This window comes from Diadema antillarum, unplaced genomic scaffold, assembly GCF_040938485.1.
Source record: "Diadema antillarum isolate AM-2024a unplaced genomic scaffold, OU_Dant_1.0 scf00000116, whole genome shotgun sequence".
Classification (NCBI taxonomy): Eukaryota; Metazoa; Echinodermata; class Echinoidea; order Diadematoida; family Diadematidae; genus Diadema; species Diadema antillarum.
Window position 1 is genome coordinate 751,052 of NW_027271005.1, and position 22,661 is coordinate 773,712.

The 22,661-nt window shown below is 42.6% G+C and overlaps 1 protein-coding gene across 1 annotated transcript in view; it reads right to left on the reverse strand.

Annotated features, from left to right (window-relative positions):
• The window catches only part of LOC139719900 (uncharacterized), an 80,606-nt gene that overhangs the window by 34,265 nt on the left and 23,680 nt on the right, over positions 1 to 22,661 (reverse strand). Inside the window, exons 28-43 of the mRNA XM_071631285.1 lie at positions 22,267 to 22,413; positions 21,367 to 21,541; positions 20,919 to 21,000; positions 16,905 to 17,104; positions 16,289 to 16,399; positions 14,878 to 15,155; positions 14,239 to 14,428; positions 13,469 to 13,589; positions 12,689 to 12,892; positions 11,886 to 12,030; positions 11,347 to 11,487; positions 10,671 to 10,775; positions 9,796 to 9,888; positions 3,901 to 4,086; positions 1,524 to 2,279; positions 732 to 1,061 (exon numbers count right to left, since the gene is read on the reverse strand). Coding sequence (XP_071487386.1) covers positions 732 to 1,061; positions 1,524 to 2,279; positions 3,901 to 4,086; positions 9,796 to 9,888; positions 10,671 to 10,775; positions 11,347 to 11,487; positions 11,886 to 12,030; positions 12,689 to 12,892; positions 13,469 to 13,589; positions 14,239 to 14,428; positions 14,878 to 15,155; positions 16,289 to 16,399; positions 16,905 to 17,104; positions 20,919 to 21,000; positions 21,367 to 21,541; positions 22,267 to 22,413 — 3,264 coding nt within the window. The remainder of the gene's footprint in view (positions 1 to 731; positions 1,062 to 1,523; positions 2,280 to 3,900; positions 4,087 to 9,795; positions 9,889 to 10,670; positions 10,776 to 11,346; positions 11,488 to 11,885; positions 12,031 to 12,688; positions 12,893 to 13,468; positions 13,590 to 14,238; positions 14,429 to 14,877; positions 15,156 to 16,288; positions 16,400 to 16,904; positions 17,105 to 20,918; positions 21,001 to 21,366; positions 21,542 to 22,266; positions 22,414 to 22,661) is intronic.

Below are 22,661 nucleotides of genomic sequence, written 5' to 3' on the forward strand. Positions count from 1 at the left end.
GCTGACCTATATCCTAAGACAAACATTCAATATGAATTCCATGAGAATTGGAAGAACACTGATGAAGCAGTTTTGCCATGAAGCATTTTGCCCTATATTTTACCAATAACATGCCGTTACCATGGCAACGCACTTTTTGCCACTGCGGAAATATGTGTCTTGCACATTAACATATTCAGATGAACATCTGTACCTAATTTCATAAAAATTGATCAAAAACTGTGGGAGGAGTTCGCGACACAAGATTTGTACCCATTTTTGCCCATAATATGCCGTTACCATGGCAACGTACTTTTGGGTACTGTCAAAAAATACGTCTTGCACATCTACAACCCAAGGCACACATCTGTGCCAAGTTTTATGGGAATCGGTTGAAAACTGAGGAAGTAGTTCGCGACGCAAGATTTGCAACGGACCGACCGCCCGACCGACCGCCCGACCGTCCGCTGATTCCTATATACCCCCTTCAAACTTCGTTTGGCGGGGTTATAATTAACATTAACACATATTTAACAAAAACTACAAGTGTAATTCACAATATCTTGCTCTATACTGTTACCCTATTGTCCCATCTAATTTGGAATTCTGACTCAAATAATAAGACATAAAGCATACATGGTTTAGTGTGACATTGAGAAGGCAACATTATGGGGAGAAGTCTTCATGATAGCAATGGGTAATACTGTATGCTCTCAAGGTAAAAATGCAAAATAAAACGTATGTTCTCTTACCAGACTGTGTCTTGGGCACTGTGATGTACAGCATCCTAGTCTTGGTCTCATCCTTGTTATCCCCGATGCTCTTCAGGACTGACGCCATCATCTTTTGAGCTTGGTCCCCACCACCACCCATACCCGCTCCCTTCTTCCGCTCGCTGCGCAGCATCACCTTCTTGTTGGTAGTCACGGCGATGAGCTGCACCTTGACGGTCCTCCCGCCTCTGACCTGGGTCAGTGTGTAGCGGGTAGTGTCGTGGGAGAGGTAGATGGGAGTGTTGCCTTCCACAGTGAGGCGGTAGCCCAGGAGGGTGCAGCGGAGGAGTTTGGATGGCACCTTTGAATCTAAGCAGCCCATGAGATAAAGATGATCACAATGCTACAACACTGACATACTACTTCATGATAAAAATTTCTGTTTACAACAAAAATCATGCGAAGGAAAGTGAAAAACTTGCCTAACACTGAACTTTTCATGAAATAGGAACTCTTATTTCATACTGATAAAGTCCTCCTGCACCCAGCTGAGAAAAAAAAAAGTTTTGGCAATGCTGGGTTAATAAAGGCAGGATGCCCTCAAAGAGCAATGCTAACAATGAAGAGGTTACCCTGGATTTTAAATAATGCATTGCTGTGAGTAGAGGTTAACATATGATCATCATCGTTATCATTGTATTTACATCATCAATTTTTGTGTCAAGCTTTTACCAGATGGTTTCCAATTGCTGTACAAAGCACTGAAGGACTATACTAGCAACCACATCAGTTCTGCTATATCATTTGCAATAAAACCACAGAATTTCAAACCTTTATTGTCTGACTTCAAAGCAAGCTGTGGCCTTGTCCATCTCAGATCGATGTGGTAGGAGCTGAATCCTGCAATGCGAAGACTGGGAGCCTGAATCCTGCAGGGCAGTCGGATTGTGATGGGATCAGACTCCAGGATCACATTCATCATCACCTGTTTGCCTCCATTCTGCTTGGTCCCCGACTTCGATGTCGCATCTGGCTTCATGTACGCCTTGACTTGGATCTCATAGCTCCTGCCGGGGGTGAGATTGCGGAGCTTGGCGTGGGAGTGGGTGTGGCCAACCTCCACGCTCCCTTCCATTGAATCCTCAGAGATGGTCTCGCCCCCATCCGGCGTAACATCCTCCCATTCCACCATATAGCTACCGAGAGAGTATCCACCCCAGGCCGGTGGTCTCCACCCCACCGTCAACCAGTCTACTCCGGAGTCAGTGCATCGCAGTCCCGACGGCGGAGAGTTGGCGTGGGTCCGGGCTTGAATGCTGACGTAGGGCAGCCACTGGGAGCTCACTTCTGACGAGATTTCACTCCAAGACCTCGGAAGATTGTGGGCCTTGTGCAGCGGGTGAGAGTCAGGAAGCTGATCGAAGAAGTCATCAGTGACAGCTACGAGATGGATGGTATACTCCTTGCCCTGCACGAGGTCATTGATGGTAGCCTCGGTAGCATCGGGTAAGAGGTCAACGCAGTGAATAGTCTCACCTGAGGCATCACTATCTCCCTTCCCTACCAGTGTAACATACATCTTCAGTCCTTTGAGAAACAAATAACATGATACAAAGAAAAATTATACCACTCGAAGGGCATTCATTTTTTATGGGCTGATTTACAATGGTTCACAAGAGGAGTAATTCACAATATCATCTAACAATTTCCATGACCTCAACAAAGAGAGAGAGTAGAAGTGTTTCAACCCTCCCAACAAATAATTTACCAAATTAGAGTGCTGGTGGCTCACTTATAATTAATAGGTCCTTAGGTTGTGTGACAGATTGTTTCCTTATCAATCATGTTGGTGTCTGTGGTTGCTCCCCTTGCAGCTAATTTCCGTGGCAAATTTGCACCAACAGACTGCACCAAGTTCTGATGCAGATATTGTACTACAGCAATCCTTTGCTGCATTTTCGTCCATGTGATGGTACTGGCAATACCTGACTGCCAAATGAGTCTCTATAGGCAATGTTCAGTTGCAGAGTGTGAGTGGGCTAAATCTTTGTCAGACTGATATTGATATTACATTTTGACAGGTGAATAGCATGCAGTCATGGACGGAAATGCTATTGTGAGAGGATCCTTGCTACACTGGTTTATCTCACTACTGTGGGAGACGTTACTGAATCTATAGAAGATATGAAACTGTGACTGTAGACATGCTTTCAATCAACATGCACCAATCACACACAAATGGCAACATTCCACAAGGCTCTTCCTTGCTCGTTTACATGATCTTGATGAGATGTTACTCTATAAAGGGGAAAAAAACAACAACACAGTGACTATAAAGTTGATGAGATAAGGCCTCAATATTTTCTTTAATCCATTGATACATCATCACACCACAGTAAAAAGCAGGTACAGTGACTCCTGTGTAATGCTGCAGATTAGTGTGATTAGTAAGATCAATGTCTGACTGGCCAACATGATGAAATGCCAAACTTCCTTTGCCATGGGCAGGCGTGCTCTTCACACGCACAGATACAATGAGCAGAGGATAGACTATTACCAAGTATTTCACTTCCATGCAAAAACTTCCCTTGCCATGGGTAGGCGTGCTCTTCACACGCACAGATACAATGAGCAGAGGATAGACTATTACCAAGTATTTCACTTCCATGCAAAAACTTCCCTTGCCATGGGTAGGCATGCTCTTCACATGCACAGATACAGTGAGCAGAGGATAGACTATTACCAAGTATTTCACTTCCATGCAAAAACTTCCCTTGCCATGGGTAGGCATGCTCTTCACATGCACAGATACAGTGAGCAGAGGATAGACTATTACCAAGTATTTCACTTCCATGCAAAAACTTCCCTTGCCATGGGTAGGCATGCTCTTCACATGCACAGATACAGTGAGCAGAGGATAGACTATTACCAAGTATTTCACTTCCATGCAAAAACTTCCCTTGCCATGGGTAGGCATGCTCTTCACATGCACAGATACAGTGAGCAGAGGATAGACTATTACCAAGTATTTCACTTCCATGCAAAAACTTCCCTTGCCATGGGCAGGCGTGCTCTTCACATGCACAGATACAATGAGCAGAGGACAGACTATTACCGAGTATTTCACTTCCACGCAAAAACTTCCCTTGCCATGGGTAGGCGTGCTCTTCACATGCACAGATACAATGAGCAGAGGATAGACTATTACCAAGTATTTCACTTCCATGCTCCACTGCTGGTTTCCACCTCAGCTCCACAGACTTGGGTCCGGCCGTGGTCACTTTCAGGTCAGAAGGAGGGTCAGGGGGCCTGGCCGTCTGGACGGTGATGGGGTCGGAGGCCGCCGTCACAAGATAGGTACTCCGAAGTTCATCATCACCAAGGATGCCTTCATCTAAAGTTGGGAGAAGTAAGTATGACATACAAACTGTACGGGTGGTGGATGACAGCCATATCTAACTTACTTGATTGTCAGTCTCCCACATATACTGTGAAGATATCTCTTTTGCAGTGTGTTCAAACATTTTTATACTGACATCTCTCACTCTTTACATAAATCACTGTATATCTGATGAGCCATCCAGCAAAGAACAGAAGGGAATTATGTGTTTTACTTGATAGTATATTCCATTGAATCTGTAGTGCATTCTAGTCTTCAAGTGAACAGGGAATATAGATTCTTTCACAAATACACAATGACAAATTATATCAGGCAGGTGACATACACTATGTATAATGCAACATATAAACAAATTTGAATCTTAACTATACATGCTCAATGCAAATGGTAATGATAGTGCTTTTAAGTGTCTAAAAGTTGAGAAAAATGGAAGATTAAACGAGAACTTACCGTTTGAAGTTTAATATTAATTTTATGAGTAATTGGAGGGTGAGATTACGTCATATATGAGATCCCGCTAGTGCGCGCGCCACTCAATATTAGAAGCAAGAATGTGACCACTGATGTAGGAAGATAATGAGAGATTAAGTTACCGTTTGAAATTTGGGGGAGGGTGAGGCGGGACGTAATCTCACCCTCCAATTACTCATAAAATTAATATTAAACTTCAAACGGTAAGTTCTCGTTTAATCTTCCATTTTATATCGTAATTTCGTGAGAGATTACGTCATATATGAGATTTCGAAGCCAGTGGTTACATTCTCGAGGCAACCCCCCCAAAAGGGGTAGGCAGCATACCTTAGATAGAGGTTCCATTGCAATTCTCATTCAGGCTGAATGTTGCATAGATATTGTGTCTCCAAGAGTTCACAAGTTCAGGCAGTTCAAGACACGTCTGCTCAAATCTTAGGGCTTCACAGTCTATTTTTTGATAATTGTTTCTACAAAGTTTTTCTCAGCAGGACAGGGCTTGTTGTAGTACTTGCGAAAGGTTCTTTCGTTGGCCCAGCCGGCTTGCGCAAGTATCTTAGATACTGGGAAATTTCCCTTAATGGCTGCGGAGGTAGACGCTGCCCGAGTAGAGTGCGCCTTGTAGATCCCTGTATCAATACCCGCAGCCTCCAAAACCTCCTTAATCCAGCGAGCGATTGTTTGAGAGGATACCCTGTGATACGGTTTCTTGTAGCTAACAAAAAGGTACCGTTCACTAGCTCTGATCCTGCGGGTCCTTCCGATGTATTCCTGCAAGTACCTGACCACACAAAGTCTCCTGTCTGGTGGGTATGCCTGGAGCTTGACAGTGTGTGAGTAATTTCCAGGCTTGCTATGTTTTAGGAGATCATGAAGGTGAAAAGTGACTGCATTCTCTCTTAACACCATATCATCCAAGCTTAGGTAGTGTAATGATTGAATCCTTTGTGCTGAGATTAATGCAATAATCACACACAACTTAAGCGTCAATTTTTTCAGTTCCAATACGTGCGCTGGGGACCAAGAACGAAGAAAATTGAAAACAAGGTTAACGTCCCACGTTTCCATGTATCTAGGCTTGGGTGGGCATAGCTGAAAGACTCCCTTCATAAACCTCTGGATAAAGGGATGGTTTCCAACTGTAAACATAGTATCTCGAAGTATCACAAATGAAGATAGAGCACTCCGTGCTAAGTTTATGACACTATATCCTGCCCCTTTTTCAAAGAAAATGTCACTCAGGAATTCCAGGACAGCTTGAACATCTGAATACAAGTAGTTGCTGCATTTCTTGTCACAAAATGCTTTCCATTTGTTTATGTACACTGCATACTGTTTTTTAGTCCCTTTTCTCCAAGAGGAGGCCATTACAGCAATTATCCGTGCATTCAATCCCGCATCTCTGAAGGGGTTGCACAGAACCTGCAAGCAAGAAGATCAATCTGAGTGTGAAGTGGGTGAGGAGTGTTAGAAACTGGCAATGTTAGTAAGGATTCACTCCTATGAATAACAAGTGGTTCCTCATTCATCATCCTGTTTAGGAGAGGAAACCATGGCTGGCTTGGCCATTTTGGGACTACTAGTATCCCAGCTGCATTATCAGATTTGATTTTTTGAATGCACTTAGCAACTAAGCAGAAAGGAGGAAATGCATAAAAGTACCACTTTCCCCAATCGAGAGTAAAGGCATCAACAGCCTTGGCATGTGGGTCGGGCAGCCATGTGACATAGTTCTCTACCTGCTTGTTAAGTCTGGAGGCAAATAGGTCTATTTCTGGTGTCCCAAAACGTGAGGTTATTTCTTGGAAAACTGTGCGGTCAAGCATCCATTCTGTGCGGTCATTGAAATTTCTAGACATGCGGTCTGCCTCCACATTCAGCTTTCCTGGCAAGTGTGCTGCTGTGACCCAAATTTTATGAGTTTCACACCACTGCCAAATCTCTCGGGCTGCCCGATCACAGTCAAGGGATTTAATGCCTCCCATGTTGTTAATGTACGCAACAGCAGTACTGTTATCTAGCCGTAACAAGACATGAATGTTTTGTGAATTAGAACAGAAGGACTTGAGTCCCATGCCAGCAGCCAGGGTCTCCAGATAATTAATCTTATTCTCCCTGGCTTTTTGCAGCTCGTCTTCATTCCATCTACCCCCTGTATGGGTGGTATGATCAGATGCCCCCCAGCCTTTGCCACTGGCATCCGTGCACAATTCGAGCATAGGTTTAGGGTGTCGTAAGGGTGAGAAAGCAGACTGCACATTGTCTATCCACCATTGCAGCTCTCGTTTTGCTTCCAAAGATAGGCTCATTTTTCTGTCAAAATGCCCCTTATTCATTTTGAGTGCTTTGATTTTGTCCCTTTCTAAAGCCCTGTAATAGAGTTGTCCATACTGGACTGCGGGAAATGATGCTACCATTTTCCCGATAATTCTAGCCACCTGCCTGATACTGGGGTTTGCTATTTGCATAAGTTCAGTGCACAAGGACTGTATTTCCTCTGATTTGTTATCAGGCAGTCGAATTGTCATGGTCTGAGTATTGAGAATGAAACCAAGAAATTGTATTTCTTGAGTGGGGCATAGTACTGATTTATCTGGGTGTACCAAGAACCCAAGTTGTGCAAGGATGCTAGTGGTTTCCAAAACCGTTTGCAAAGTTTGATTCTCACTTTCTCCAATAATCAGTATATCGTCAAGGTACCCAATTACTACATGCCTTTGCTCTCTCAGTAATGTGAATGCAGGTTTCAGTAGTTTAGTGAACAACCTTGGCGCCGTGCTCAGGCCATTAGGCAGTACTTTGAATTGCCAAAGTTGATTTTTCCAGGAGAACTTTAAGAACTTCCTGTGTGCTGGGTGCACAGGTACTGTATAGTACGCGTCCCGAAGGTCGACTGAAGCTAAGAAGCTATTTTCTGAAATGAGTTCAATAGCAGTATGGATATTTTCCATCTTAAAATGCTGGTACTGGAGATGTTTGTTGAGATCAGACAGGTCTAGGATAACGCGTGTACCCCCATCTTTTTTAGGCCGTGTAAAAATATTAGACACGTATTCTCCAGTTTCCCTCTGGCACTGTTCAATTACTCCCTTGTCACGGAGTTTAGAAATTTCGAGATCAATATCAGCCTTTTCGGCTTTATCACATCGAAAAAGGTAAGGGGGTTTAGTTCTAGATGGTGCACCCATCTCTTTACTGAATTCAAGCCTGTAACCACTTACAGCATTTAGCACATGTGGGTCTGAAGTAATTTTGCGCCACTTTGGGAAGAATTGCTTCAGTCGACCTCCTACCGCAGGTTCTACATTATCATGATGACATAGCTTTGCATGATCACTAGAAAGGGATGTTATATTTACCTCGTCAGTTGAACTGGAGGTTATCGTGCTTTCTTCATCCCTGAGCCTTGCTTGCTCCCGCAGTGCGGTTGGTGCTGGCTGGGATGTGTGAAGGTGTGGGGAGCTAGCGGCTTCCCTCTCCCCTTGGGGCGCTGGCCTAAAAAAGCATGGCTGGTAGCTCCAGTCCACGGTCCTTTTGCACCTGTAGGCCTAGTCACATCACTTGTGCTTGCACGAGATGTAGTCCAGCCCGCGTCGCGGTACTGTTGGGGCAAATTCGAGCTTCCTGATGTAATCTTGCTCCTGCCCTTGCCATATGCACTCCTGCCATAGTCATATGGGCTGAAACGCTGCTTTTTGTATTGTCTGCTATGCTCACTCCTGAGGACACCCTCAGTTGCTTTTTGTTCATCTCTTATGTCTTTCATTTGCTTTCCCAGGTCGTCACCGAAAAGGAATTTGGAGACCGGTGTAGAGGGCTTGCAGAGATGTTGGAATTGATAACCAATGTCTGGTTTCATGAATTCCTTACGTAAGGAATTTAGCTCAAAGTTTGCACTGCACAGAAGTGCTAGTGCATCTTGTTGCTGTTCAGTAATATCCTGTGCTGACACTGTATGTATGTAGGCATTGATGCCTCTCGTGAGATTCTTTTGGAGTCTCTGAAATTTGAGGTCTCGTGTCTTTGAAAAGGCAGGTAGCCCATTCCAGATTCTTTGGTTGACTTTCGGCACATCCACCAGCTCACAGTTGCTGGGAATGGGGTATTTAGTGATCGTTTCATCTACCACTTTGGGCTCAAGCTGGTGGGTCAGAAGGTAGGCTGTAGACTTAGCAATTTCTGGGTCAATGGGGGAACCAACTTCCTCAGCCACAGCAAATTTGGCTGCAATGTTTGGAACTTTTTCCACTACAGGAGGGGGAACTTCGCCTTCTTCAATATCAAATTTGTCATCCTGACAACTATCCCCTTGACCTGGTTGGATAATCACAGAGTGTTCATCCACATCTCGGCCCAGAAATGGTGCCGCATATTCATCATCATAATGGCAGTCAGTATCTGCCGAGTCTGAAGGGGAGTATTCAGAACGAGTCCTGATACTCTTTCCATTGCCACCCCCTTCACGGGCTGGTGTCTGCTTTGCCGACTGTGCCTCCACAAATTGAACAACCACGGCTAATTGGCCTTCAAGCTTGCCGAGTCTATCCTCCAAAGTTGAAACTTTAGAGGCCAGTTCGGCAGGTGGTTTCACTGTTTTGTTTGCACCGGTACTACCACTAGGGTTAGCACTGCTTGTAGTTGCAGTAGTACTATTACTAGTACCTGCCTTGCCGGCTCTAGTAGGCGTTTTACCTTTGGCTGTCGCAGTTTTCTGCTTGCACTCTTGTGCGTGTTGTTCTCCGTGACCCCCGCCGGTGGCTGCCGGGGACGCGACTGCTGTCAGCAGCGGTGGTGCGGCTGCGCCGCCCACGTTTGGAACGTTGGTCGAAGACATAAATTCCGTTGCTGTTCAGCTGAAGAATGATCGTAAAAACCAGAAAAAACCTGGCAAAACCTCCCGTTGAGGTAACTTTAGCTATTATGTCTATCCAACTCGAACGAAACTTGAATTTTCAAGTGCAATTCCGGCGAATTTTCCGATGCACAGAAATTCGCGTGTTAGCAAGATGGCGGCGACTAACGAATTGAGTGGCGCGCGCACTAGCGGGATCTCATATATGACGTAATCTCTCACGAAATTACGATATAAAATATTCAGTTCAACATCATTCTTTCCCTTTTTTGTGTTCCATTATGTTATTGCTGTTGTTGTATAACCACTCAGCTTTTCACTGATAGCACTCATAACTGATTTCAGGAGTGCCGAGAATCCCTGTAGGCTACCAGACTCACCTTCATCATCATAGTATGTGCTCCATTTTCTGGCCTCCACTATGATGGTGTACGAGCATCCAGACTCTAAGCCCTCAATGGGCAGGTTGTCATCTGAAAATGGGCAATGTGATAAGCTATGAGTAAAGATATTCTCTTGTAAAGTATTGTGAGTGATAAGGACTGTCATTGTACCTCATTACCTCTCATGTAGTCTGAGAGAAATTATGTCAGGGGTAGAAGTATTCTTCAATTTGTCTCCCTCTGTCCAAATGAAATTGTACAGCTGCAAATGCTGATCTAGGGGGCATTTCATGAAGCAATTTGTCAGATATTTCGTCTGACAAACTGTTAAAAGCTACTAAAATCCTTGCTTCTGATTGGCTGAAAGCAAATTTTGTCTGACAAGTTGTCAGACAAAATGCTTCACGAAATGCCCCCCTACACTATTTTATTTAACAAACATGTCAGAGGAAAGGAACCAGCTTGAATCAAAAAAGTTTTATTCCCACTGGTTCCTTTTTTTGGACATGTTTGTATACAAATTGATGAGACTACACACAAAGACATGATCATTCAATCCTTCAGATTTCCATGACACAATGAAAAGAAGCAGTTAACTATGTATTTTTTTAATTTTTTTTTACACACTGAAAAAAAGTTTCTGTGGTTTTGAAAACTCAAGATGGGTTTCACAAATAGTCAAACTATTTGATGTAGATGACAAGTTGTCAGTGTCAACTTGGGGGGTATGGCTTACACAAGTCATGCAACCACAGAAATCATACCTACAGACATACATGTACTTCATGGCCTCAATGATAAACAGAAAAGTGGTATTTAAAATGTGATTTACCCCCATCAAAAAAATGAAAAACAGAGAGAGATTCTCCTACCACTGGTCTCCTGGCTAGAAATTGTGTCCTCCTGATGATCGGTCTGCCACCATCTCACCATAAAGGAGTCTGGGTCTGTGTAATGTGTCTTGTTTGGCTTCTTCCCTTTAGATATTATGAACATAAACATAAACATAAACATCAGCATTGAGATTATTCATATGACACACACATGGCTCATGCACAATACTGACTGGTTGTGTGGGATTATGGCATTACAAAAAGGTACGTTCTCAGCCAGATGCAGTGAGTTGCGCAATAGCATCACATGGAACATGCATGTATGTGTGTTCTTTTTTCATAGCAGATATATGCAATGCAGTCTTTCAGAATATCTACTTGAAACGTACTCTCTGGCTTTTCATGCCACAAATCATGCTGATTTGAAACACAAAGTCAACCAAAGGTACATACATGTAGTTGAACGAAATCTTTTTATCAATACAATACATAATTAAATTTTTGCATGTTCAATAATCAAGTGAAATAGAAGCAATAAAATTCTAACATATCTTTCTAATATCATCTATCCATTGTGAATAAAAACAATATAACCATCATTGTTATCACAGTGTGTTGGAACAAGCATTCAACCATAGACACTGCCAGCCCAATGTGCTTTTTAATCTGATAAACATCTGGTAAATTCAACCTGCCTGATGCCTAAAATGATTACCTCTGCGCCAGACAACCAGCATGGAGTGGCCCGTCACCAGTTCTGTCCAGACCTTAGTGGGCGGGGCCAAGAGACCGGTGTAGACGACCTTCAGGGATGGGCCAGGCTCACAGGTGGGGTACTGCTGGCAAAGATCCTCGCCTGCATCAGGGAGAATTGTGTGTGGATGTGTGAATTTAGGAACAACTCTTAATGCACAAACACCTTTAAAATTATTGATAGATAATTTGACAGTTAAGACTTTTCTCTAACTCTTCCAGTCAATTCAAGGGGGTAAAAAAACATGAACTTTCTGCATTGTGTAAATCATGCAGTATTCATCTTTTTTTTTTTCAGTTTTTCCTACATACAAATATATATAGGAATTCTTTCATCCATAAAATCATGCATGAAGAAAACTTCACTGATAGAAGCTCAGTACAAAACATCAAGTTTGCATTTTTACAGTAGCTCACACCACACATGGACACTCTCTGTGATAATTAGGAATATAAATGAAAGAAAGAAACAAAAATAAAGATATGAGGGGTGAAACTCACCTCCTGGCTCAAAGAGATCACGAGAAACGGCCATAACTTGGACTGAGAGGGTGGTCCCTGGCTTCAGGTGGGATACAGTGCAGCGCGTGCTGTGGGGGTCCAGGAGGGGGCCGTGTGGAAGCCCTTCTTGCAATACAACAAAACCCTGCAGGAATATATCAGAACATATACATTGTACATACAACATTCCAGTCCACAGTACACAAGGGCTTGGCAAAGACACTATAATCTTGGAACAATATTAGCAAACATGCATTCTTTACGAGCTTATAATTTAGAATCCTACGTGTCATATTTGTTAAATACGAACTTGCCAAGCACTGTCTGGCCTAACTTGAGCAATAAAAAGCAATAAAAACAATACGTATCAACATTTAAAAAAAAAATAAAAGCAAGTTTTGTTTTAGAAGGTATACTGTTGACTTCTAATGTTTGCAGAATGGTTCAAAAAATAAATTTGCACATACCACACCTGTCAGAGGTGAGTTAGTTTATACTCTCCTACAGAACCATATAATGAAAGCAAAGTCCACAAGTACATGTATCCATATTTTTCAAATATTTACTTTACAAATTTAATGGGTTTCATCAAAGGAAGGATACAAATGTTTGCAGGAAAAAAAAGAAGAAGAGATTTGGCATTCCATGAAGCCCTTTGAAAACAAAAACCTACAATCTTTAAAAAGCTGGCTGCATAAAGATTTTTTTTAATGTTATTATCATTATTATCATTTTTTTGCTGTCTTTTTTTTTTTTTTTAAACAAATACAAAATCATCATTCTTATGAGTTCATAGGACTTACTGTCAGGTGACACCCTTCATCTTGCTGAAGCCCCTCCCACATTATGTCCACACCTCCCGAGTGCATCCCTTCCAGCCTTATTGAAGGAGAGGAAGGCGGGGTCTTTCCTGTGACTGACAATGTGTTGCTCCGCCCACTCATCACACGGCAGAGAACTCTGCCAGAGTTGTGATTTGGTGGGAGGTTTTTCCAGCCTGCATAAGCCTGAAGTTGACATTAACGTAAACACAATGAGCTTCAACATGCACAAAGGCAAGAAGAGGACTCTTTGTCATAGTCTAATGGAATACTGATTGTACTTTAACGACATTGTACAGAATACTAGCTGGGCAGTACAAGCCATAACCCTTTGCCTATGAACACCTAGCATGCATTTTATCTAATGCATAGGATATTACTATACTCTGGTGACAAGTAGTATGGAAAGGTACCAGAGCAGATAATGAACTGGTCACCACCTCCACTGCATGTCTACAGTAATAGATGGCACCTGGAAAAAAAAAAGCCATTTTATGATGCATTACAAACAAACTCTGCAATGAGCAGATTAAACCTTTGAAATACCCAAGCACACATCATGGCCCTGTTCTAAAAAACATTACAGAACCTGCAATAGTAACTATTTTCCAGAACCTTCTGTAGCAACTTACATAACAATAGGCAGCACCTCTCAAGATTTCTGTATGCTCTGATGACAGTCTGTACATGTATGGTATGGTTAGACTTCTGTGGCAAGAAACGTTTGGTTTCATTCTCCAAAGTCATGGCAATATCTCTCACCTTCATGTATACGCTAATATCTCTGCCCTCCATGAGGTCTTCCAAGACATACCGACACTGAGACTGCCTGTCTAGCTCACTCATCTCAATCTCAGCTCTCTGCTTCCCATCAGTGTAGATGCTGCGTAACGGACGAAGCACACATTAAGTACATGTGTCATGATGCAAAGTCAATCATTCCACAGGTTCACGATGGTTGAGAAAATCAATGCAGTATTAATATGTGTATTATGTAACATAATTCACAAACTCCCTTGGCACACAGAACTGCAGTTAGTGGAGAATCAAAGGATGTACCATGTCTGGTTGAAGAGCATGTTTGGAAACCTTTGACTCCATATTCATATTACACATCTCCGTTTGGAATCGTATAGATGTAATTGATTTGAAGTGCTTGGCTTTTCATGTGATCACTAAGGAAGTACTAATACTTAACAGCATGCAACCACGGGACCAAAGACTTAAAGTTCCCTCTGGAGGGGAAGCCGATGAGGGTAAAGTGCCTTGCCTGGGGGCACAACCCCTGCAGCAAATGGGACTTGAACCAGGGACTTTGTGATTGACAGTCCCTGGTCTTCTCTTATTTCATTATTTAAATTTTCCCTTTACTTCAAGGATTTTGATTATCATCCGTTCAATTTTAAAACATCAAGTTATCTAAATTGATTATACATTAAAACAAAATCGGACTGCCCTTCTGATGTGGTTGCAGAGTGCAATGTACATAGTAAAAGCACAAATGAATTCCTGCAGGAAGGGGTGTGTCTTACATGTAGCCAGCCAGGTGTTTTGCTTTCTGTTTCTGCCATATGATTGTGGCTGAATGGAGACTACTGGACTGCTTGATGGCGATGGAGGGCGTGTCTGGAACTCGGGGACAGACCACCGTGATGCTGTTGGAGCACTTCCTGGGACCCCCGATGGAGGTGACTGTCGCCACGCTAAGAGTGCTCTTGGAGCCTGTAGAGACAAGGGACCAGAAAACGGAGATGAAATGAGAATTCTGGTCTCCTCAATTTTCCAGTCATAACAAGTCATGACGTACATTTAATGTCTTAAAAGCTGGTACACTGAAAATCTTTTCGGTAAACTTAGCAAAGATCATAACCTGGCTTTCCTCAACAATAATCACAATCCTTTTCTCATTTACAGCTGTATAACCTTTTATTTAGTCTGATACATGCACATTAAAGGCTTCTTCAGGCAGAACCCCCCTCACTCTAATGATACAGACATGGGACAGAAAGCATTTACAAACAAACCAAACTTTACACAACACTGGGTACATTCTCTACACAAAATTGAAACTGTAGAGAGGTACAGATGATTATTTCTTTACTGTTACTTTCAGAGATATGCACAAACAAGTCACAGGGACTTAAGTCCACAATGGTGAGTGTCATCCTCACCTGGTTTCAAGTCTTGAATGGTTTTCTCTGTGATGCCATAGGGAACCATCTTCCCCAGGGGTTTGCCGTTCCTCAGCACGGTGTATCCCAACACCTCGATGTCCTCGTGGCAGCGGCCCGGCTCCCAGGACACTGTCACTTCCTGCACCCCCACCGACACCAGGGAGAGCCTGGGGGGTACAGGGTGCCCTCCTGTAGTAACTGCCATCCAAACTGAGGTGGACTTGCTCAGTTTCTTCTTGCCGTCTGGGTGCTTGAAGACAGCAGCAACATTGACTCTGTCACATTGTGTGGATGCATTGAGTGAGAAGCATGAAAGTATGAAGTGAGATGCCCAGAAATGTAGTAGAAAACATTATGAGGATGGTGGTACACTTATATGACAACAAAAAGTCTAATATGCTGCTTCCAAGCTTTTTTTCACCCCAGAGGCAAATTGAATGCTTGTCAAGAACAGACACAATATGAATCTTTTTCCTTGAACGCCAATGAATTTCCATTAGAGAAAACAGCACAGCACAACACTATAATGTTTTCAAAAAAACTAACCAGCCTCCAGCATGTTGAAAATGTATCTACATCATGCATCACTACATTGCAATAAACCAAAGATCTACGGCATACAGGTTGTCAACTGTTATTTTATTTTTCTGTTATCACTCTACACACAGCCAGCATACTTTGGTATAAGCACCTTGGAAGTCTACTGTCTATTACAATTGTTCAACATGAGCATCATGACATATAATTATCGCAAACATGAGTGCTGTCTACAGGGTAATGAAAGACACAATTAACATTAAACTGAGTAGATTTCAGAAATGGCATTTGTGCTCTTCAAAACAATTTATCACCCTCTTATGTTCAAAAACAACAGTTTATATGTCTATATCACAAGTATAAAATCAAACAAAAATGTACAAACTGCGTTAAAAAAGTTACAATTTTCAAAGACGTACAATTTCATCTTAAAAGAAATCAAAGACATAAACATGAAATTACCAATTAATCACATATGACCTTGCCTTATCTACACTGCAGATCAAACATCTACAAAAATATTAGCGGTTAAAAAAAACCCCAAATTACTCATAAACACTATGACATACTTTTTTTTTTCTCCTTGTGATATAGATGGAGCAGCAGAAAGAATGTAATTTGATTCTCAAGCTGGAAAACCTACAAAAAAGCATTATCTGTGTCAGAAAATGTCAATTCTCCCAATGCAGTTGTGTTTCATTTTAGTACAAAAAAAGAAGGAGAGAAGAAACAATAAAATATGGTCTTTTGCAAAACACACTGTCATCATCAAAACATATAAAACACAACTTCACGATGATGGACATATCTGCACTCTTTATCAAAAAAAAAACTCCCCCCAAAACAAATGGACAAATGCCCCAAAACTCACCGGTACTGAGAACTCTCACACAGTCCACGATTAACGACAAGCTGTGTCCCCCGCCCTGCATTCCAATAATGTCTGGTGCTGCTTTCACCATCAGGTGAGCTTGTCTCATGCCTGTGAATTAAAAAAAAATGCATTCATCACATACAACAGCAACAGAAAAAAAAAGTGTGTTGCAAGGCAACTGCAACAATGAATGAGGGAGTTTTTAGCCTCCCCCTTGCATTGTATTACAATTTGTTTTTTTACCATTGCAAAAAAGAAAACATTATACGGTACTTATATATGCAGCAATGTCAAAATTCTGTATCTGTTAATCTGTGAAGAAGCAAAATAAAGACGGAAAAAGAAAAAAAAAAAAAACTGCAACAATTTCTGTCTGGGAGAATATAAAATGCTTCTACCTTGGACTAAACTTGCAGCTTAGAACAGCATTACAATCACCTACAGAAAGAAATGAATATTACATTACTGTAATAGAGTAAAGAGAAGCATTTTACATTGAAAGCATTATAAGTTTTTGTATGGGATTCAGACCTTGATACGTCATATGAAGCAATAAACCTCTCAAAGACTCACAAACATTTTTAAGGGTAGAAAGCCTTTGAGTTGCAATCACCTTGCATGGCTGTTGACGTCCTGGTTGATGAAGTCGATCCCTTCCACGCAGACCAGGTAGTGATGGAGACGGGGGTGGGGTCTGGTGGAACCTTTGTCCTGCCCCGCCCCGGTGTCTGCATCCGGGTGGTTCCAGTGGATGTGGAGCTCGGGATGATTGGCGGTGCTTCGCACACTCCTGAGTGTTGGTGTGAGGCCTTCCTGCTTGCCATTCATGGTAAGGGATAAAATGAAAATATGATGAATTCAAATGTACACACAAACATGTGCTAATTATCACTCAAGAACATGATTCTTTAACTTTTAAAGAATGCAGAATGCAATTATCATATTCATGGCAACATGCAAGTGCATTACTGAGGTTTGAGTACCATGAATAACAATGTATCAACTGCATCGACGTATTCACCGGACCTCCTTTTTTGAGCCGCCAGCGGAAAGAAAATATGACAGTCCATCGACAATAAAAAGAATAAAAAGGATACTGCCGTGCAACATGTGTAGATGTTGTCGACATGTTGGCTGAATTGAGTGAAATGTTTGGTGGAGAAAATGTATTGATTTTTCTGCCATAAAAAAGAAGAAAATATACAGAAGAATGCCTAACAGAAAGGTAATAATTTCGAACATTGAACAGTGAATATTGTCTGCACACTTTATGCAAACATTCAGAAGGTACTGACTGTAACGATGTATAAATCACACCCTGAATTTTGACCTGTTTCAGCAGGTAAAAAAGTGCGTTTGATACACCATTATTTATGGTAGATAAAGAGGGCAAAAAAGATGACCTAAATGGTGCTTACGATAGCTGCCCCCATGGCATAATGTTCTTGTTTGGTAGGTGAGTGTGATTTGTAGGCTGCATACACAGTGGGTTCCCACTGGACAGGCTTATGATATCACTATGTGAGTCTGCACTTCAGGTTACATGCACCCAAGTCATATGAAATTGCTTATTGCTCCTACAGTGTACCTGGGGCAACAGCAAGTACACCTAGTAAGCATCTTTGAATATTCTATCACTTTTAAAAGTACATTATCTGTGTCTTTTTTAGGAGTGTGCTTCAGAATTGTAGTAGGATAATTGCAAATCACATGACACTTCTGTATGTGAATTAATTTCTATGACGGTAACAACGGTGCATAAGTATAGTATATATATATCGACAATTGTAAAATTTCACATGGGACTCTTTGCTTTCATGAAAACATTTCAAAAATTTTCCTAGAAAAGAGGAACTGTAAGAACACCATGAAGACAGTTGGCGAATGTTTTCATATATGCAAATATGCAATGAATAATGTGAGTGAAATGCTGTAGACTATTTGTTGACATGAAAGTCCACCACACACTGACAATGGATTAATCTAAAAACGTATCAATGCTTGTTGTCGTGCCACCACATGAGGTGTGTAACTTTGGGAAAAGTCCGTCTGCAAGCTTAGGGCAACTCAGGGTTTAAAGAAGAACACACAGCACAGTAAGTTGTAGAGAGAGCTAGTCACCTTAGCCTATCACTCAACACATAATCATGCTTCTTTACAAAAATACAAGCAGCAGAAAAGGAAACTTTTAGTGTATGCCTTATTTGAAAACACTGCCACAACAAAGAATGAACCAGCTCACCTTATATCTTATTTGCCCTTTTCCAAGCACTTCATTGACCACTACGGCACGATCAGCCTCACACCCAGCCTCAGCAAGCACTGCACCATCATTGTTAGTAGCATTTGCATTAAGCTGTGAGACAACATCATCTAGACCTTTGTTGGAAGTCTGCACACTGTCAGACAATGTTTCTTTATGTGTGAGACTAGCATTGACAAGGTTGCAGTTTTCATCATGCAAAGCGCTAGCATTGGGCGTGGAGGAAAGCGTTTCATGCAAGGGTGAGGACACATGCAAAGCTTGTGTGGGGCTCTGAGCAGCCAGTGACATTTCCCCTCCATGAATATCATCACCCCTTAACTGATCTTCAGCATCCTCCTCATCTTTGATTCCTTTATCGTCCTCTTCTTCCATGCACGCTGTTGGCAAAGGATTGGCAATTTCTGCTGGATTTCCTGATTTAGCTTCTGACTCCACTGCTTCTGATGATAATGATGATGCCTTGTGCTGCACTCGCTGCTCTGCATCTGGTTCGTTGTTGGCTTCTCCATCATCACTCTCATCTTCGAAGTCATCCTCATATTTCTCTGAACCCCCTGTATCAGGCTCACGGTCTTGTTCTGCAACTCCTTCCTCTCTGGAAGAGGCATCACCCTTGGCAACGGAGGTAGCACCATCACTGGTTATTGGAAGACCAATGGAAGGAGCACCTGAATCTGGATGCTCATCTGATTTGATGGAACCAAGTGGAAGACTTGCGATATTTGGCTTGGTAGCAGGGTGGTGCTCTGTGGGACGGTCTTGGCCATTGAGAAGTATTTCTAGTTCTTGGTCAGGTTTCACTTGTTTGCTTTCCTCACTTGCTGTCGTCATGGCAACTGCTTCAGGAAGCAGACTGGATGATGCACTTCTGGCAAGAAGGTCTTCCCTAGCAGGTTCATCTTGGCGAGGTTGATCTCCTGAAGCCACTGACTCATTTACACCATTGTGGTGGGAAGTAAAAGTTGATGGTGCTGTATCTCCAGTTTTCCCTGGTGTTGGGTTTTGGTTGCTGGTCTCTCCATCCTGGTCACCTCTTTCACTGGGCATACCAGCATCAGGGGCAGGGGCAGGGGCATGGGCAGTAGGAAGATTGCACGCATCGCCATATGCTGGAGGAGCAGGTAAGTTTTCATCATCAGCATCATTGTCCATCTCCAGAGGCTGTGTCCCATCTTGTTGACCATCAGAAATCTCTGGAGCCACTGAGTTTTTGATACCATTGTGGTGGGTGGCATCGTTTGATGGCACTGTATCTCTTATTTTCCCTGGTGTTGGGTTTCGGTGGCTTGTCTCCCCATCGTGGTCATCCCTTTCACCAGGAATGCCAGCTGCAAAGGCAGGGGTGGTAGGGAGATCACATGCATCACCATAGGCTGGAGGAGCAGGCAAATCTTCATCAGCAGCATTATTGAACACCTCCCAAGGTTGTGTCACACCTTGTTGCTTGTCAGACACTTCTACATTGGAGTAGTCCCCAGGAGGCATGACAGTAGTTGATACAGTGACATTATGATTTTCATCTCTAGTGGTTTGTCCACATGGTGCAGCATCTTCACCTGCTGTTGGCATCACACCACTCTCATCATCCATGCTGCTAGCTTGTGGGACAGGATTAGCTGAGGGAACATTGGTTTCATCAGGGTGAGGAGAAAGTAAGCTTTCATCAGCTCTGTCTTGGCATTCAAATTCCCCTTGGTGTGGAGGATCGCCTGTGGGCTGTTGTTCGGAAGTATCCTTCATTGGAGCTGCTCCAGCTGTTAGCCCTCGTTCTTCCTTGTCATGACTCTGTTGTAGAAGTGGGGGGACATCACCAACCTCAACTCCTCTAGCATTTTCTCCAACAGGTGAGATATCCTCATGACATACTGCACTACTTCCTTCTGGAGAGGAAACATCAGGAGAGGGTAGTGTACCGGTGCTATCACCAGGAGCTTGGGGAACTGATGTATCTTCACTGGGTCCTAGCATCACCCCCTGTTTTCCTGTTGTTGGGTCATCACCAGGTGTTCTTGTGCCTTTAGCTGTTAAGGTGGCATCGACTGCATCATTTGCATGTGGGGAGGATGATGTTGCTTCACTCATAGCTGGAGTCATCCTCTTCTGCTTGTCTTCCTGTGAATCATTTTCTGGCTGTTCATCACTGCTCATTCTTGACGTGACCCCAGAGGCATCCTCTCCGGCAGGGCTTGGAGCTTTCAGTCCTACATTCTGGCTCTCACCACCCTGTGCACCATCCTGAGCTCCCGCTCTGTCACCATTGGCCTGTTCAGCGGTACTGTGTGAGCTACTTGAAGCCACGCTGGGGGTTTTGGGAGGGTTGCATGCAGCAGCAGGAAGGGGAGGAGGGGATTCATTTCCTACCTCATTTTCGTCTGCTTCGATCTCACCCATCGACTTTTCACCACCTATCTGACTGCCATCATCTTCTGGAAGACTCTGGAAACTGTGGGGAACAGGACAGACCCAAAAGTTGAAAGATAAACTAAATAATATGCTTTCTATGTCATTTAAGGTATATTGCACATTTTCCAGTCCACAAATTTTTGACCTCATTAAGTAGTGGTACTTACTTTGTCATCAGTAAGCAATGAAAGACTGTTTTAGGGGTAATCTTGTCACCAACAAATTGGCAACTCTGAATTTTACTGCACATCATATACAGTAAAAGACTTTTCACACTACCCTATGAACTTACAACGAAGAGTAAAAATCACAATAATATATACAACGTACAACACTATAGCCACACACACATGAAAGGTTTCTGGGACAAGATGCTGTAGGTCAAGGTAGATTTCAAGAGAATTACCCGTCAGAATTTCTGCTGACAGCGCTGTTGATATCCATGTTGATCTTGGCTGGACTGACGGAGGAGGGACTCAAGGCACAGTCCTCCACTGTTGCCGACTCTAGGCTCTCTGAGGCTTCCTTGGAAATGTTCTCCTCATCCATGGACACTTCCGGCAGCAGCCTGGCATCCGGCCCTGAAGACCAAGACACAAAATCTTTACATTATCAGACCAAAAATTATCATTTGGGGGGAAACTAAGGGATACTGTGAAAACAAAAATATGCGCGACATGGGTTGACTGCCTTTTTTTGCATCATGAATCTTTATCAAAATGCAACTGGCATTCAACAAATTCTGCTGACAAAACTTTTGTGTGCATTTATTTATTACTTTCACAAATCTTCGTTCCTTGCAAAATTGGTGAAAGTTTCATGGATGTGCAAATATCTGGTTCTGTGGTATAACCTATTCAGAAAAAGAACAGAAATCTCTTAACTTCTGTTCTGTTTAATGACAGTCTTGATGAAGATAAATTAATGATAATTTGAGTAACCCGAGTTATGATGAGATAACCTCATTAACCGTCAAAGAGGAAGTTCAGCAGGAGAAGTGTCATGATTATGTGACAGACACATCTGTCTGAGAGGCAGGCTGAAAGGTGTTTATCAGGACTCTCCATGAGTTACTGTAAACCAGAAACATTTGCGGCATGGAACTTTCGCGAATTGCCACTGGCATTCAATGCATTGTGTAGAAAAGCACTTTTGTGTACACTTCACTCTCCCGAATCTTGGCTCTTTGCGAAATTTGCCAAAGTTACAAGCATGCAAAAATTTGAGTATCTTTTAAAACTGTTTACTTCCCCCTATTATGACTGTCCACTCTATATGCAGCCAGTCAGAGAGAGAGCATTCTCACCTGGTGGGGAGAGAGATCCCTCGAGGACCTGGAGATATGGCAGACCAACAAGTTTTCCAGACTTAGGGATGGTCATGTGATCCACATAGAGAGGCATGCTGATATCAAGGTCGTTGGACAGAAGCCCAGTCTGGTCAGTTCCATTAGCTTGGTGGAACAAGAATTGGAAGAGGAAAAGGAATACACATAACAAACATAAATATATACTAATCTACAGCTTTTGAAGTTTATTTCTTTTTCAGCGATGAATGGATGTATCACATACACCTTGTACTTACTACAGAGAATTGTAAGTTGGCAATCAAGCAGACACATAAACAAACAAACAAAAATACATGTGACAATTCAGCTAACACAAAGCGTATATATCAAAACAGCCTACAGATGTTGGCTGC